Here is a 13,527-nt window from a genome sequence, read left to right on the forward strand (position 1 = left end):
GAGGTGACTTCTTTTACTTTTGGGCAGTAGCATTGTTTCTGGGGATAATATAATTACACTTAGCACTCTTAAAAGGCATAGGAGAGTAAAAGCAAGGCCTTGTTAGGACCTAGACTGTGGAAAAGGGGATAAGTGGGTTCTAAGGGTCAGGGTACGAAAGAGCTAATTCTAGATCACCACAAACGAACTGACACAGAGCAATGAGACCTTGGCTTTTCCCATCCACACAAATACTCACCTCTTCTAGCCTATACTACTAAATCTAAGGTCAGCTTAATCACAGCTTGGGACACTATTAGTGTGTTTCTAAAGTTAAAGTGAACAGCTACATTCAGAATAAAGTACTTTTTTTCCCCCTAATTAAATGGATTTGAATAAGCTGAAAGCCTAAAATCTAGGGACTCCTTTCATTATTGTATTTGTTGGGGTGACCCTTAAAACTTATCACTGCTTTTTTTTTCTTTTTTCTTTTTTCCTTACAGAATTGGAAGGACATGAAATGGGTAGGGAGAAGTCATTCCACGAATCACAGAAATGGTCAACATGCATCTAATTTTACCCATTGAACAGAGAGAGCTAAAGGGGGTAAGTTCTTTTGAGAAGAACCTAAATGTGTTTAAGGGGGAAGAATACTACACTAGCCTCTTTTTTTTTTCCTGAATGGAAGAAAGGATACAAGGAATTATGAGAGGTGGGAGGAAGTGTCCGTTAAACAAACACCTATCACTTGTGAAGCAGTTTTGTCAGAATGGTGTTGGATGTGGACCATTGGTTTACCTTTGGCAGTGATCTTATGTTTTATGTACCTAGAGTGAGACTATATAGCGGGATAATGTCTGGGTATAGCGAGCAAATACAGGTTTTAATTTCAATTCACAGCAAATGACGATGATCACAGATTTAGCACCTTGATTTGTACTTCCTCTGTACCTGAATCATCTAATGCTGTGAAGCCTGAGCTTTAGGTGAGAAAGCGGAATTCTTAGATAACTCCTCTGTGGTTGTGCTAGGACTGCAGCTTGCTCCAACCTAAGGGGTGCTTTTCTTATTAGAGAAAGTAAAGATTCAATGCTAAATAGGAGACTGAAGCCTTGAAGACATTTTATAGTGGTGACAGGTGTTTTGGTTCAGGAATAGGCTCTTTAACAAGTCAAATGCATATTATCCCCTCTTAAGCATTAACCTTATTAAAGCAACAGAATTAAATTTTTTGGCTTGAAGTGGTACTTTCTTCTATATTCGATTTCTCGGTTTTCTTAGTAGATATGACCGTCTCCTCCAGTATTTCTTCAAAACTTTCTCCTATCTGGGAGGTTTTCTTAGAGGCCACCTTAGAAACCTCTTCCTCCTCCTCCTCCTCTTTCTTAAGAGACAGCCCAGTGGATGAGACTTTGGAGGTTGTAGAACTGAGGATTCTAGGTGGGAGCAGATAACCCGGATTGGGAGGTGGATTCAGCCCTGAAATGCTTAATCCACTGGTGCTAAAACGTGTCTCTTCGCCTTCCAGCAGTTTCCTGTAAATCCAACAGAGAAACATTCTTAGGAAGTCAACTTGCAACTTTTTTTGAGAAGAACTTAACCCTCCAGCTGCTATTCATTTTAGAAAGATTCCATAAGACTCTTCAGTTTCTTCATGAGATTGAGACCAATAAATATTGAATGCCAAGGCTCAAAGACTTGGAGTTTATCCAAGTTTAACTTGGAGTTATCCAGGTACACGCACACATGCACACTCTCACATCTTCAGCACCAGCTGTGTTTAAGGCACTGTCAAAGGGAAACCTATCCTATTCACAAATATGTTCAAAAAGGAATTTTTGTACAATTCTCCTTGGCCTCATCACACCCACTTTTGGCATTTAAGAGTCTACAAAGCTAGAAGTAATGTTACTATTTAAAACCTTAAATGCAATAGGGATAAGGAGGTGCGAAGTCCACAAAGGAGGAAAGAACTGCCTAATTCAGCCTGAACTTGAGATTTGTACTTTTTTCAACGTACAAAGGGAATGGGACCAACAACACAAAAACCAGTAAATGAAACTGTTTCAGATACCAGACTTTTTCTCAGCCTCGCCTAACCAGCATCATAAGTGTGGCCCCAATACTTTGTTTCTCATAACTCTAATAATTTTTATGACCTTTTCTTTAAAATCAGAAACTCAAGAGCACCTGGGTGGCTCAGTCAGTTAAGCATCTGACTCTTGGTTTTGGCTCCGGTCATGATCTCACGGCTTCATGGGTTCAAGCCCCACGTGGGGCTTCACGCTGACCATGCAGAGCCTGCTTGGGATTCTTTCTCTCTCTCTCCCTCTCTCTCTCTCTCTCTCTGCTCCTCCCACACTTGCACTCTGTCTCTCTCAAAATAAATAAATAAACTTAAAAAAAAAAGAAACTCAAGACACTATCAAATACTCTTGGAGTTTTGTTTTGGAGTAGTATACATAGTGTAAAAGAAAAAAAAAATCTCTCAGATCTGGGTTGAAGCTGAACTCTTTCATTTACCAGCACTATGACTTAGAATAAGTTACACCGTCAGTCTGTGGTTCAAGTTTCCTCATCTGCAAAATGGAAATAATATGACTAGATAATTTAAATATAGTATCTAATATAGTGCCTGGCACATAGTAGTCATTCCAAAAATAGTAGCTGCTGTTACTACTTTTTTTTAAAGGTTCACTCAAACGTTGTTTGAGTAGAAATCCAGGGGGATACCTCACATATTAGGATGTTCTATATCGTATAAACCCTATTTTTAAAAGTTAGAGTCTGGTGGATTTTTTCTTTTAATCTTTTTTTTAATGTTTATTTTATTTTTGAGAGAGAGACAGAGACAGAGACAGAGACAGAGCACAAGCAGGGGAGGGGCAGAGAGAGAGGGAGACACAGAATCCTAAGTAGGCTCCAGACTCCGAGCTGTCAGCAAGGATCCCAACGTGGGGCTTGAACTCATAAACCACAAGATCATGACCTGAGCCGAAGTTGGACGCTTAACCGACTGAGCCACCCAGGTGTCCCACAGTCTGGTGGATTTTATGTCAACCTCTGGATACTCACGTTATTTCCTTAAATCCTAGCAGAGGTAGGTAGACTACTCCAGGACTAGTAAGGTGGAGCTGAGATATAAACAAGTTGAAGGACAGAGGGGTCAGCTCACCTGCACAGGGCCAGTGATGTCTTTCTTTCCTCATCCCCCCTCACCCATCAGAAATCAGAGAGACTGAAACCACTTTATCCACTTATTGGGGTAGTGTTGCCCCAGATGACTGGGCCTGGTTGGGTGAGCATCCCCTCTGAAATACCTGTAAGCGGCAATCTCAATATCAAGAGCCATTTTGACATTGAGCAAGTCCTGGTATTCCCGAAGGTGGCGAGCCATCTCACTCTTGGTGTTCCTCAGATCATTCTCCAGCTGCCCGATGCTATCCTGAAAAGTGATATATCCAACATATTTGAGCCAGCTGAAATTCAGTAAGATTTACACAAAGCAAGGATTCTCAATCCTGACTCCACATTAAAAATCTAGGCCTGTCCCCCGGCCCAGATTCTGACTCATTTGTTCTGGGGTGGGGTTCCAGGAACTGCATTTTTTCATAAAGGTTGGATGATTTGGGTGCATGGTCAGGGTTGGGCACTTCTACTGCAGAGCATATGGTTCTTGATTGAACATCGGAGAGATATTTTCTCTTTTTTAAATGTTTATTTATTTTTGAGAGAGAGAAAGAATGCTAGTGGGGGAAGGGCAAAGAGAGAGGGGGACAGAGGATCCGAAGCAGGCTCTGTGCTGACAGCGGAGAGCCTGATGCAGGGCTCAAACTCACAAGCCATGAGATCATGACCCTAGCTGAAGTCGAACACTTAACCAACTGAGCCACCCAGGTGGCCCCCTCTCTCTAACTTACTTATCATCCCTCCTTTGTTTGTTGTATTGCTGCTGAATAACTCCATCGTTGCATGTCTTTTCCAAAACCCAAAGCCTCAGGTTAGAAGCTTAGACTCAGAAAATTCCAACTGTGAAAAGCACAGAGGATGGCAAGTCTTCTCTGCCTCCATTCATTTTGATAGTTTCCTGGAAGTCTGCTACTCAATCATCTTACTGAAAGCATTTTACACAATACATAAGGAGGAAGCAGAAAGACTCCATAGAATTGTTTTAATACAAATGACAGATTTAAATTATATATTTAAAACAAAACTAACTAGGTTCATGTAATAGCTTTGCTCCAAATTCTCTCAGGTGCAAACCCAGGCACGGAAGAAAACTAGCTTTAAAGTTTTGATTCTTGAGCAGCCAGAGGATTTTTTTTTTAATGATTTATTTATTCCAAAAAATTTTTTTTTAACATTTATTCACTTTTGAGAGAGACAGACAGAGCACAAGTGGGGGAGGGGATTGAGAGAGGGAGACCCAGAATCTGAAGCAATCTCCAGGCTCTGAGCTGTCAGCACAGAGCTCGACTCAGGGCTCAAACTCACGATGGGAGATAATGACCTGAGCCAAAGTCAGATACTTAACCCGACTGAGCCACCCAGGCGCCCCAACAATTTATTTATTTTTATTTAAGTTTTTTCCTTTGTTTATTTTGAAGAGTGAGCAAGAGTGAGTGGGGGAGGGGCAGAGAGAGGGGGGACAGAGAAAATCTCAAGCAGGCTCCACACTGTCAGTGCAGAACCCGACACGGGGCTTGAACTCACAAACCATGAGATCATGACATGAGCCAAACAAAGTTGGATGCTTAACCGACTGAGCCACCCAGGTGCCCCCAGAGGATCTTTTCAAAACACAGCAGATTTTGTTGCTTACTTTCTTGAAACCTTCTAAGAGCTTTAGAATAAAGTCCAAACTCCTCGGCATGGTCTATACTATTCCCCTTGCTCAAAGTGTTTCAGCTACCTTGGCCTTTTTTGCTCCTTAAACTTACCAATGAACTTACTAAGTTCATTGCTGTCCCAGGCCCTGTAGGCTAGCTATTTCCTCTATTTGGAATGCTCTGTAGTGGGTCTTCCGTGGCCAACTCTGTGTCATCAAAGCTTCAGTTCAAACGCCCTCTGCTCAGATAGGTCTTCCTTTGTGTCTAATGGAGGTACCCTTTCCACACTGATCTAGCACGGTATTTTACCTCAAGCCAGGCCAGTAGCTAGCCTGGGCAGGGGCTTTGTGCAAATGAGAAAAAGGCAACTCCAGTGAGAGGACAAATTACAAGAAAGCACATACTTGAAAGTGGCCACTCTGCTCTTGGCTCTTGTCATTATCTGAAATTTTCTTGTTCATTTATTTTCTGTCACCTTCCTTTATCTCATGGTTTTTCAACCTGGGAACTATTGACACTTTGGGCTGGATAATTCTTTGCTGTGGGAGGTTGTCCTGTGCATTGTAGGGTGTTTGGCAGCATCCCTGACCTCCACTAGTAGCACACCCCCTCCCTCCCAGTGGGGATAACCAACAATGTCTCTAGACATTGCTAAATGTCCCCTAGAAGGCAGATCACTCAAATCAAATGTAATTTACATGGAAACAGGGGCTGTTTCTGTTTAGTTCACCCCCGGCAGCCCAGATCCTAGCACAATGCACACTGAGACGCTCAATGAATAACTGTTAAATGAATGAACGGTGCTACACAAGCACTTTTCCTATGACCTGAAAAGATGTGAGCTAATAACCCATATAATTCAGTTGCAGCTTTGTCAACGTAAAGAACACAGCAATTTAGAGTAACTTTTGTGAATGAGTGATGCAAATAAACATCAGAAGTCTCAAGAAGTAAGTGGTGAGGGGCCCTCATAACTTCCCGTGTGGGAAGGATAAAGTGGTGGTGAAGGCAGTGCTGATAACATCAGGGGGTGCAGACTTCCAAATCAGGAGACTGCAGAAAGAATGAAAACTCATACCACCTACCTGTTCTATAAATATTGACAGGAATACCGCGAAAGAGAGACTCAATTAACTGAGGGGTACAGAGCAGGGAATGACAAGCAGTAGGGAAAATACATATTACACGGACAGCGATGGGAATATTCCAAAGTGTGTTAAGATATCATAAGGGCTTAAAATGGTTTTTACCAAAAATTTTACTTGATGGCTGTTACCAGAGTTTAAACTAATCTACAAACAAGTCTGCTAGTGAAGCATTGGGGGTAAGAGAGGCAACACTACCATGGTAAAGGGGAAAAGGGGAAAGGGGAGGAGGCTTTTCATCACGCGAAGTAGCAGGAGAAATGAAATTTGAGGAAAAGTGGAGGATTTCATCAGGATATTTGGGTTGTATTTCTTGCCCTGCCACAAATACCCAACATACCTCAGTCAGTTTTCTATATTTTAGTTTCTTCAAAACTTTCATTTCTACATATGGAAAATTATAATGTTTATTCTTTCCTGAGATATACTGAGATCCTCAAGTTAGGATTCCAGCTTAAGGGACCTCACGTTACTATATGAGTCTATTATCTGTTAAATTAGATAACAGGCATTAGAACAGCACTTGTCACATAGAAATTGCTCAGTAATTGCTAATGATTTTTATTACTGTTAATATCATACCATGTGACTCTATACCCTTTTTAATCAAATGGACAGATTAATCATGTGTCCTCCCTACAACCCCTTGGATCACTAAGGAAAGCAATATATAATAAAACTTTAATATTAGATAGTTGAAGGCATATTCCTTAAAGCACCAGATTTAAAAAAAAAAAATTTTGAACAAAGACCTTTCTAAAGTGGCTTCTACCATTTTTTAAAAGTTTTTATTTTATTTATTTTTTAAATTTCTTTTTTAACGTTTATTCATTTTTGAGAGACAGGGAGAGACAGAGCATGAGTGGGGGAGGGGAAGAAAGAAAGGGAGACACAGAATCTGAAGCAGGTGCAGGCTCTCAGCTGTCAGCACAGAGCCCAACTTGAGGCTGGAACCCACGAACCGCGAGATCATGACCTGAGCCGAAGTCAGATACTCAACCGACTAAGCCACCCGGGGAACCCCTAAAGATTTTATTTTTTAAAGTAATCTCTACCTCCAATACAGGGCTCAAACTCACAACCCCAAGATCAAGAGCTGCACACTCTGGGGTACCTGGGTGGCTCAGTCAGTTGAGCTCAGGTGATGATCTTGCCAGTTTGCCTTTCAGCATGGACCCGCTTGGGATCTTCTGTCCCCGTCTTGCACTCTCCCAAAAATAAATAAATGAATAAATGAATGAATGAATGAATGAATACATAAATAAATTAAAAGAGCTCCACTCTCTACCAACCAAGCCAGCCAAGCACCCCACTTGTACCATTCTTAATTAGGACATAAACATAATGCAACCTTTCTTAGCAACCATGGGTTGTGATAATGATCAATTATTTTTCTATAGTTCTATGATGTCTTTTATCTTCTAGGTCAGCTGAGGTATATCAGGTTATTTGTATCCTAAATGGCCCCAAAGACCAGTGTTTGCATTAGTGCTTGTTACTTATTGGTTTTCTTTGCTCTGAAAGTGAAACTAATGCTACTTGTCCTTGATGATGACTGACTCCATTGGTCCCTCTTCTCTATCTTGCAGCAGGCTTGAAATTCAAATGACAAAGTGCTTTAGAACCATGTAAAGTAAGAATGAGTAAGTGAGGGGCACCAGAGGGGATCAGCTTACCAATATGTGATTTGAGGTTAGATGTTTTGTCTCATCAGGGGGTTAGTAAGGTCCTTTTTCTTTTCTTTTTTCTTTTTCTAAGTTTATTTATTTATTTTGAGAGAGTGGGAGAGAGGGGGAGAGGGGCAGAGAGAGAGGGAAAGAGAGAGAATCCCAAGCAGGCTCCACACTGTCAGCGCGGAGCCCAACGCAGGCCTCAAACCCTCGAACCGTGAGATCATGACCCGAGCCAAAACCCCAAGAGTCAGATGCTCAACTGACTGAGCCACACAGGTGCCCCAATGTGGTCCTGTTTTTGTTTGTTTGCTTCAGAGCTGTGTTTGCTGAATAAGAGGTTGTTGGGAGTTGAGTTCTAGATAGAGGAGATTTCCTTGAATTTTTATGTTATACATTTCATACATTTATTTTATGGATCAGAGTAGACAAAAAGCACAACTTGGCTCCTTTCAGAAGGAATTGGGCTGACTGCTGACCATTGCTCTTCAATGTCTAGTCCCTTTGTTTGTGCTCTCTTCCCCCACACCAGGCTGTCTTGCATTGCCCTTCAAAAGCCCTGCCAAAGATGGCCTCCAGCTGGAAAACTGAGCAGAGCGCTGCAGTCTGCCCCCTCCCCCAACCACGCAGCTGCTGCTGGCTTAGCCTGAGGGAATGGCAGAGAGGCACTCCCAGTTCCAGCTGGGGTCTCTCCTGGAGTAATAGCTAAGACAAGTGCTGAGCATCTTCCCAAGGCCTGGAAGGATGCAGATCAGGAGTAAGAGAAAGAAATGGCCACACAAGCATCTGCACGGGAGAAAAGGAACCACAAACAGTGCTATGGGTTTCATCACTTTTAGCAGCCCTCAGCAAGGTGAGCAGTAGTGAACATAGCACAGTTTGAATAAAAGAGTTCATTAAGAATTACTGGGTGGGGAGAGGGGATTTTTATATGTGGACCACCCATATGCCTTATTCTCCTTCCTGTCTTTGCTTTCTCCCCCCACCCCCCACCCCACCATACTTTAAAATCTTGCATATTATGAGCTAGTGTATATTGTGAAATGCGGTTTAGGTCAGCACACCTCCAAATCAGTCTGAGGAACAATAGAATGCAGCGCTTTTACTGAAATTGCATATTTTCCTGGACCCCACCTGTGAACAACTGAATCCAGTTGGGAGTAGGGGTAGGCCTCAGAATCTTTTTGTTAAGCCCCCAAGTGACCTTGGTGGATCAATGGGTTTAGGAACTACTAGTTTAAATTTATTTCTGTGAGGGAGCAATCAAGGTGGCCCTGGTGACAACAATACAGTAAGGCAGAGAGGGGCAAAAACCAAACCAAACCAAAAACACATGGAAGAACTAAAAAAAAAAAAAGGACCAAATGTAGTTTCTTTTGAATTCTAATTTCAGAGATAAATCTATTGAGCCATAGACTTATCTATCAGCCACTGTTACCCCAATCTCTAAGGGGCCAGCCCCTTCTTGCTATTTCATTAGGTTATATTCCAATCTCATACTGGAGAGAAGAGGGCAGACTTGGCTCATCTCCCTGGGGAGCATTAACTAATGGTGAGCTTGATTGTTCAGCAAGGTCTTTCAAGGAAAGCTTTGGCTTTCCAAGACCATAATACAGGGCCAAGGCCACCGGTATCCTGAAAAAATATCCTTAGATGTCTTTGGCAGAACAGGGCCTCTAATGGTGATGAAGCAGCTGTGCAGGAACCAGCTTCGCCCTGGGTCAGAGATGGAAAAGGGTTCAGCTGGAGGGTGGCTACATTTGGATTTTGAAGACAACGGTCCTAGCTCTTCATAATTTCTCCTGTCACCTGATTTGGACTCTCATATGTCATTGTGTACTTACCATGTCACCTTGAATCATTCTTTACCCTTTCAAAAGTGTAATAAGCTTTTCCTCCTTGAATAGGCTGTCAGCATTCCAGGCATGGAAAATGTGACTTTAATGGGGCCTTCCTCTGCCTCTTAAGAGGGTGGCAATCTTGCAAGGGAAAATGGGTCTATCACTCATCTTTGAAGCAGAAGAAAGAGAACCGCCTCCCATTACTGCAGTGAAAAGGGAGTAGGGAGGGGTGAGAGGGCAAGAAAACAATGGCTGAATCTCATTGTGGAGAAGGAGGCTTTTCATCTTAGCACTGCCAGAATTGTTGAGAAAACAGCCAGAGGACACCCCTGTGACTTCAGGCCTTCAGGATCAGCAGGTGAGGATGTGAGCCCCTCACAGGACTTCAGCCTGAAGTCCCAAGGGGTAGGAAATAGCTTTCCGTTGTCTCATCTCCTCTTCCACTCCACCAGCAGGTCCACTGAAGCTTTGATGGCTCAAGCTGATGGGGGCAGCACTGCAGAGCTGCAGATGCCGCAGTTTCTGTTGTTTTGTTAGTTTGCTTGTTTCCTGTAGACTGTATCTGGATGACCCTACTATTGTCTAACACTGAAAGCCTTTTAAAGCAAACAAAACAAGTCAGACAGTACTGTCACTACCGCTTAGAATGTAGGGCTATACCAAACAAACAGAGGGCATGGCAAAGCCCAATTTAGATGACAGTTGCAGTTGTAGATAAGTTATTCTTTTTGTAGAAATACCGGGCTAGCCCTTCAGAAGACCACCTACCTCATCTTTTGACGCTTCTAGAACACATGAAGTCTCAATTAACTAAATGTAATTAATTCAGGCCATGCAGGGGCTAGGCCATATACTGAAACATTCAAGTTACAGCTTTTGAAGCAGAACAGAAGTATTTACTTGAATTGTGCTATAATTCCAAATGAACCAAAACAAATGGTCCAAGCAAGCTTTCTTCCTTAAGTAACGGGGGTAGTTTATAATGAACAACAAACATATACTTGCACACCGATAATAATTCTTTAGCTGTAGACTAACATAGTACTTTCAAGATTTCCCTCCTTTCTTGGTTCTATTTTATTAATGTTCCCAAACCCTGTTAATTTCATCAAATGTAAGCTTCAATCTTTGCTAGAATGAATTATTGAAAATTTCTGAATTATTACCATTCTACCCAATGGAGCTTTTATTGTACCTTGAAATTGAATCACACTATTTAGATTCCTTTATTTCCCTTGCCTCTGTACCCTCTGTGGTTATAAGCCCAGAATGTCCTATATAGTAGAACCGAAGATGCAGTCGCCTTTGTTTGGAGACAAAAAGGAAGAAAGATCCAGTCAATACCTTCACAGGAGCTTAGAGGACACGCAAAGATGGAAAAAATAAGCGGCCTATAACAAAGATAGGACCATCCATCTCTGTGATTTACCACATGCATTTAGGTTGGAAAATTATTAAGGAGATGTGAATTTTCAAGTGAGACCTCACTGCTGCTGAGCACATTAAGCGTTTTTTGTTAAGTGCTAAGCCATCCATGACAGTGAAAATTGATGCTGTCCACGAGGTGACCTTTGATTGCAGGTAGCTAGGACTGATGTGATGGTGTTGCAGATAGGAAAAAAAAAAAAAAAAAAAGCCCAAAGCACTTAATTGCCTAGAGAGTCATAACTGGGACATGAGACGAGAGAGACATCATTTCTGAGATGGAAAGAACTCTAGATCAGCACCGAGGACAGCGCCCCTGACCATTCCCATTTGCTAAGCGGTTTAAAGCTTTCTTTAGCAGAAATATCCGTAGGTCCACAAGGAAACTGTGTGTGTGCGCGTGTGTGTGCGCCTGTGTGCGGTGGGGGGAAGGGGAACAGGGGGCAGAGCAGAGCAGTTGTGACTAGCCCAATCACCCAGCTCCTTGGCTCCCAATCTCTAGACTCTTTTGAAGGCAAAAGTCAAGAAAATGGGATAGAACCCTTCCCAGTTCAGTCCAGCATTCTCTCTAGGGCAGACCATAATCCATAAATATCAATCCCGGGGCGCACAGAAAGAAAGCCTTTCAAAGTCAACCAAACAAGTCAGACAGCTGAGACAGCACTGTCAACCATGAGAGGCTGTAACCCACCTGCATTGGGTTCACTCCTACTTTTGGTGGGGGACTGTTCTTCAGATCGCCAGGGTGTTTATGTCCACTTGCGGACAGGGAGGCATGAATTAGATTTTTGGACTCTGAAAAACTTAAACTTAAGGGATTTTTCTAAAAGGTCTCTGACAGGGACGTGACGGGCAGGGACAGAGGGTGGCCAGGACTCTAGAATTAATGGTATAGACTCCAGGGCTCTTTGTTTGCCTCCAGTTGGAGCTCTTCCTCTTCCCTTCCCTCCCCTCCTCTCGGTTCCTAGAGCTCCAGTTGTGTGGGAAAGCGCAGGTAGGTGGGGGAGAGGACAGGGCGCCCCCTCCCCTTGCAGCGTTCCAGCTCTTACCTGGTAGCTAGCCACCTCTGCACTGTGCCGCTCCTCCAGCTCCAGGATCTGCCTCTCCAGGGACTCATTGGCCCCACGCAGCCCTTCAATCTCGATGGTGCGGGCCTGCAGCTGGCGCCGGTACTCGTGAATCTCCTCACGGCTTGCCCGGATGGCCTCGGTGCTGCGCGCTGCCTGCTCGTTCAGGTTGGCAAACTTGGACTTGTACCACTCCTCGGCTGACTGGAGGTTCTTTGCAGCCAGGGACTCATACTGGGCGCGGATCTCCCTCAGCGCCGAACTCAGGTCTGGTTTGGCCACAGCCACGTCCACCTCGGCCGCGGCCTGCGACGACGCCTGCAGCGTGGCCAGCAGCTCGGCCACCTCCTCGTCGTGCACCTGGCGCACGAAGGCCAGCTCGTCCAGCAGCGACTCCACCTTCTTCTCCAGGTCCAGGCGGGCCAGCGTGGCGCCGTCCACGTCGCGCTGCTGCGCCTTCAGGGCGCGCTCCGCGCCTTCGCGCCCTCGGCTCTCCTCCTCGCAGCGCGCCCGAAGCCGCTGCACCTCCTCGGCCAGCCCGTCGCGCTCCAGCAGGGCCTGCGCGCGCGCCGAGCTCGCCTCCTCCAGCTGCGCGCGCAGGTCGCGCAGCTCGCGCTGGAAGAGCTCGCCGACGCGCGACGGCTCGGCGTGGCGCTGTCGCAGCGCGGCCAGTTCGGCCTCGAGCGCGCGGTTCTGCGTCTCCAGCTGGTGCACCTTCTCGATGAACACAGCGAAGCGGTCGTTGAGGCCCTGCAGCTGCTCCTTCTCGTTGGTGCGGATAATCTTGTACTCATTGGTGCGCGCCGCCGCCTGACTCAGGTCCAGCCCGTCGGATGCCGGGGCCCGGCGGTAGGCTAGGCCCAGGCCGAGCGACGAGGCCGAGGAGCAGGCGGCCGAGGAGGCGACATTGCAGCGGGACAGCGACTGCGAGCGGAAGCTACCCGCGCCACCGGCGCTGGAGAGGCGCGAGGATAGGCGAGAGCCATCTCCAAACACCTTGCGGTAGGAGGAGGCGCACAGGTAGTGCTCCGAGCCGAAGCTCATGGTGCTGGGACCAGGGCCGGGAGAGCGGCTGCGGCTGAAGGTCCAGAGGAGAGAAGAGGTGCGCCAGACGGGGCGCGGCTGGGCGGTGTGCACCGGGTTTTAAGGCGCCGGGGCTGGGGCGGTGCGTTGTGGGCGGAGCTCCTGCTCCGGGTCTGGCGGAGAGAAGGAAGGGGGGCCTTCAGGAGCGGGGGCGGGGAAGCGCAGTGACAACTGCAGCTGCGCGCGAGGCGGACCCAGGGCGCGGAGACAAAGCGATTTGCGTAGGAGCCGCTCCCTGTCCGCAGCGCCCCTCCCCAAGAATTGTGTGGTTTGGAAGTGACTTGAGCGGAGGGGTGCCTAAACGACTGGGGTTTCCCATCCGGACACCACCCGGCTCTGTCGTTTCCCTTGACCCTGTTCTCCTTGCCCCCTTTAACCCACCCGGAGTTAGGGTTTTCTGGGAGGTGTCCCGGACGCCAGCCCATCCCTACCCAGGAGCTCCTGAGGGTGAGGCACTGTTTTTCCAGTTAAGAGTGGGGACTTTGTCC

At 45.6% G+C, this 13,527-nt stretch overlaps 2 protein-coding genes across 2 annotated transcripts in view; one reads left to right on the forward strand and one right to left on the reverse strand.

Moving 5' to 3' along the window:
* Positions 1–249: 249 nt before the first annotated feature.
* INA (internexin neuronal intermediate filament protein alpha) lies at positions 250–13,000 on the reverse strand. Its single transcript, XM_060641612.3, has 3 exons — positions 11,939–13,000; positions 3,300–3,424; positions 250–1,514 (listed from the first exon to the last, which is right to left on the reverse strand). Exons 1-3 carry the CDS (start codon positions 12,998–13,000, stop codon positions 1,202–1,204), a joined length of 1,500 nt encoding a protein of 499 aa, XP_060497595.1. The 3' UTR covers positions 250–1,201.
* Positions 12,970–13,527, forward strand: part of NT5C2 (5'-nucleotidase, cytosolic II) — a 148,973-nt gene continuing 148,415 nt past the window's right edge. Inside the window, exon 1 of the mRNA XM_078434796.2 lies at positions 12,970–13,058. The gene's annotated coding sequence lies outside the window, so the exon portion shown is untranslated. The remainder of the gene's footprint in view (positions 13,059–13,527) is intronic.

This window comes from Panthera onca, chromosome D2 (genome assembly GCF_046562875.1).
Source record: "Panthera onca isolate mPanOnc1 chromosome D2, mPanOnc1 haplotype 2, whole genome shotgun sequence".
NCBI classification, from domain to species: domain Eukaryota; kingdom Metazoa; phylum Chordata; class Mammalia; order Carnivora; family Felidae; genus Panthera; species Panthera onca.

Bases quoted from the DNA above. Each gene is read 5' to 3' on its own strand.
- INA (XM_060641612.3), bottom strand. From the start codon at position 13,000: ATGAGCTTCGGCTCGGAGCACTACCTGTGCGCCTCCTCCTACCGCAAG. The intron at 3,425-11,938 runs GTAAGAGCTGGA...ATCACTTTTCAG, and splicing joins CAGAGGTGGCTAGCTACCAG to GATAGCATCGGGCAGCTGGA. The intron at 1,515-3,299 runs GTATTTCAGAGG...TTGGATTTACAG, and splicing joins ATTGAGATTGCCGCTTACAG to GAAACTGCTGGAAGGCGAAG.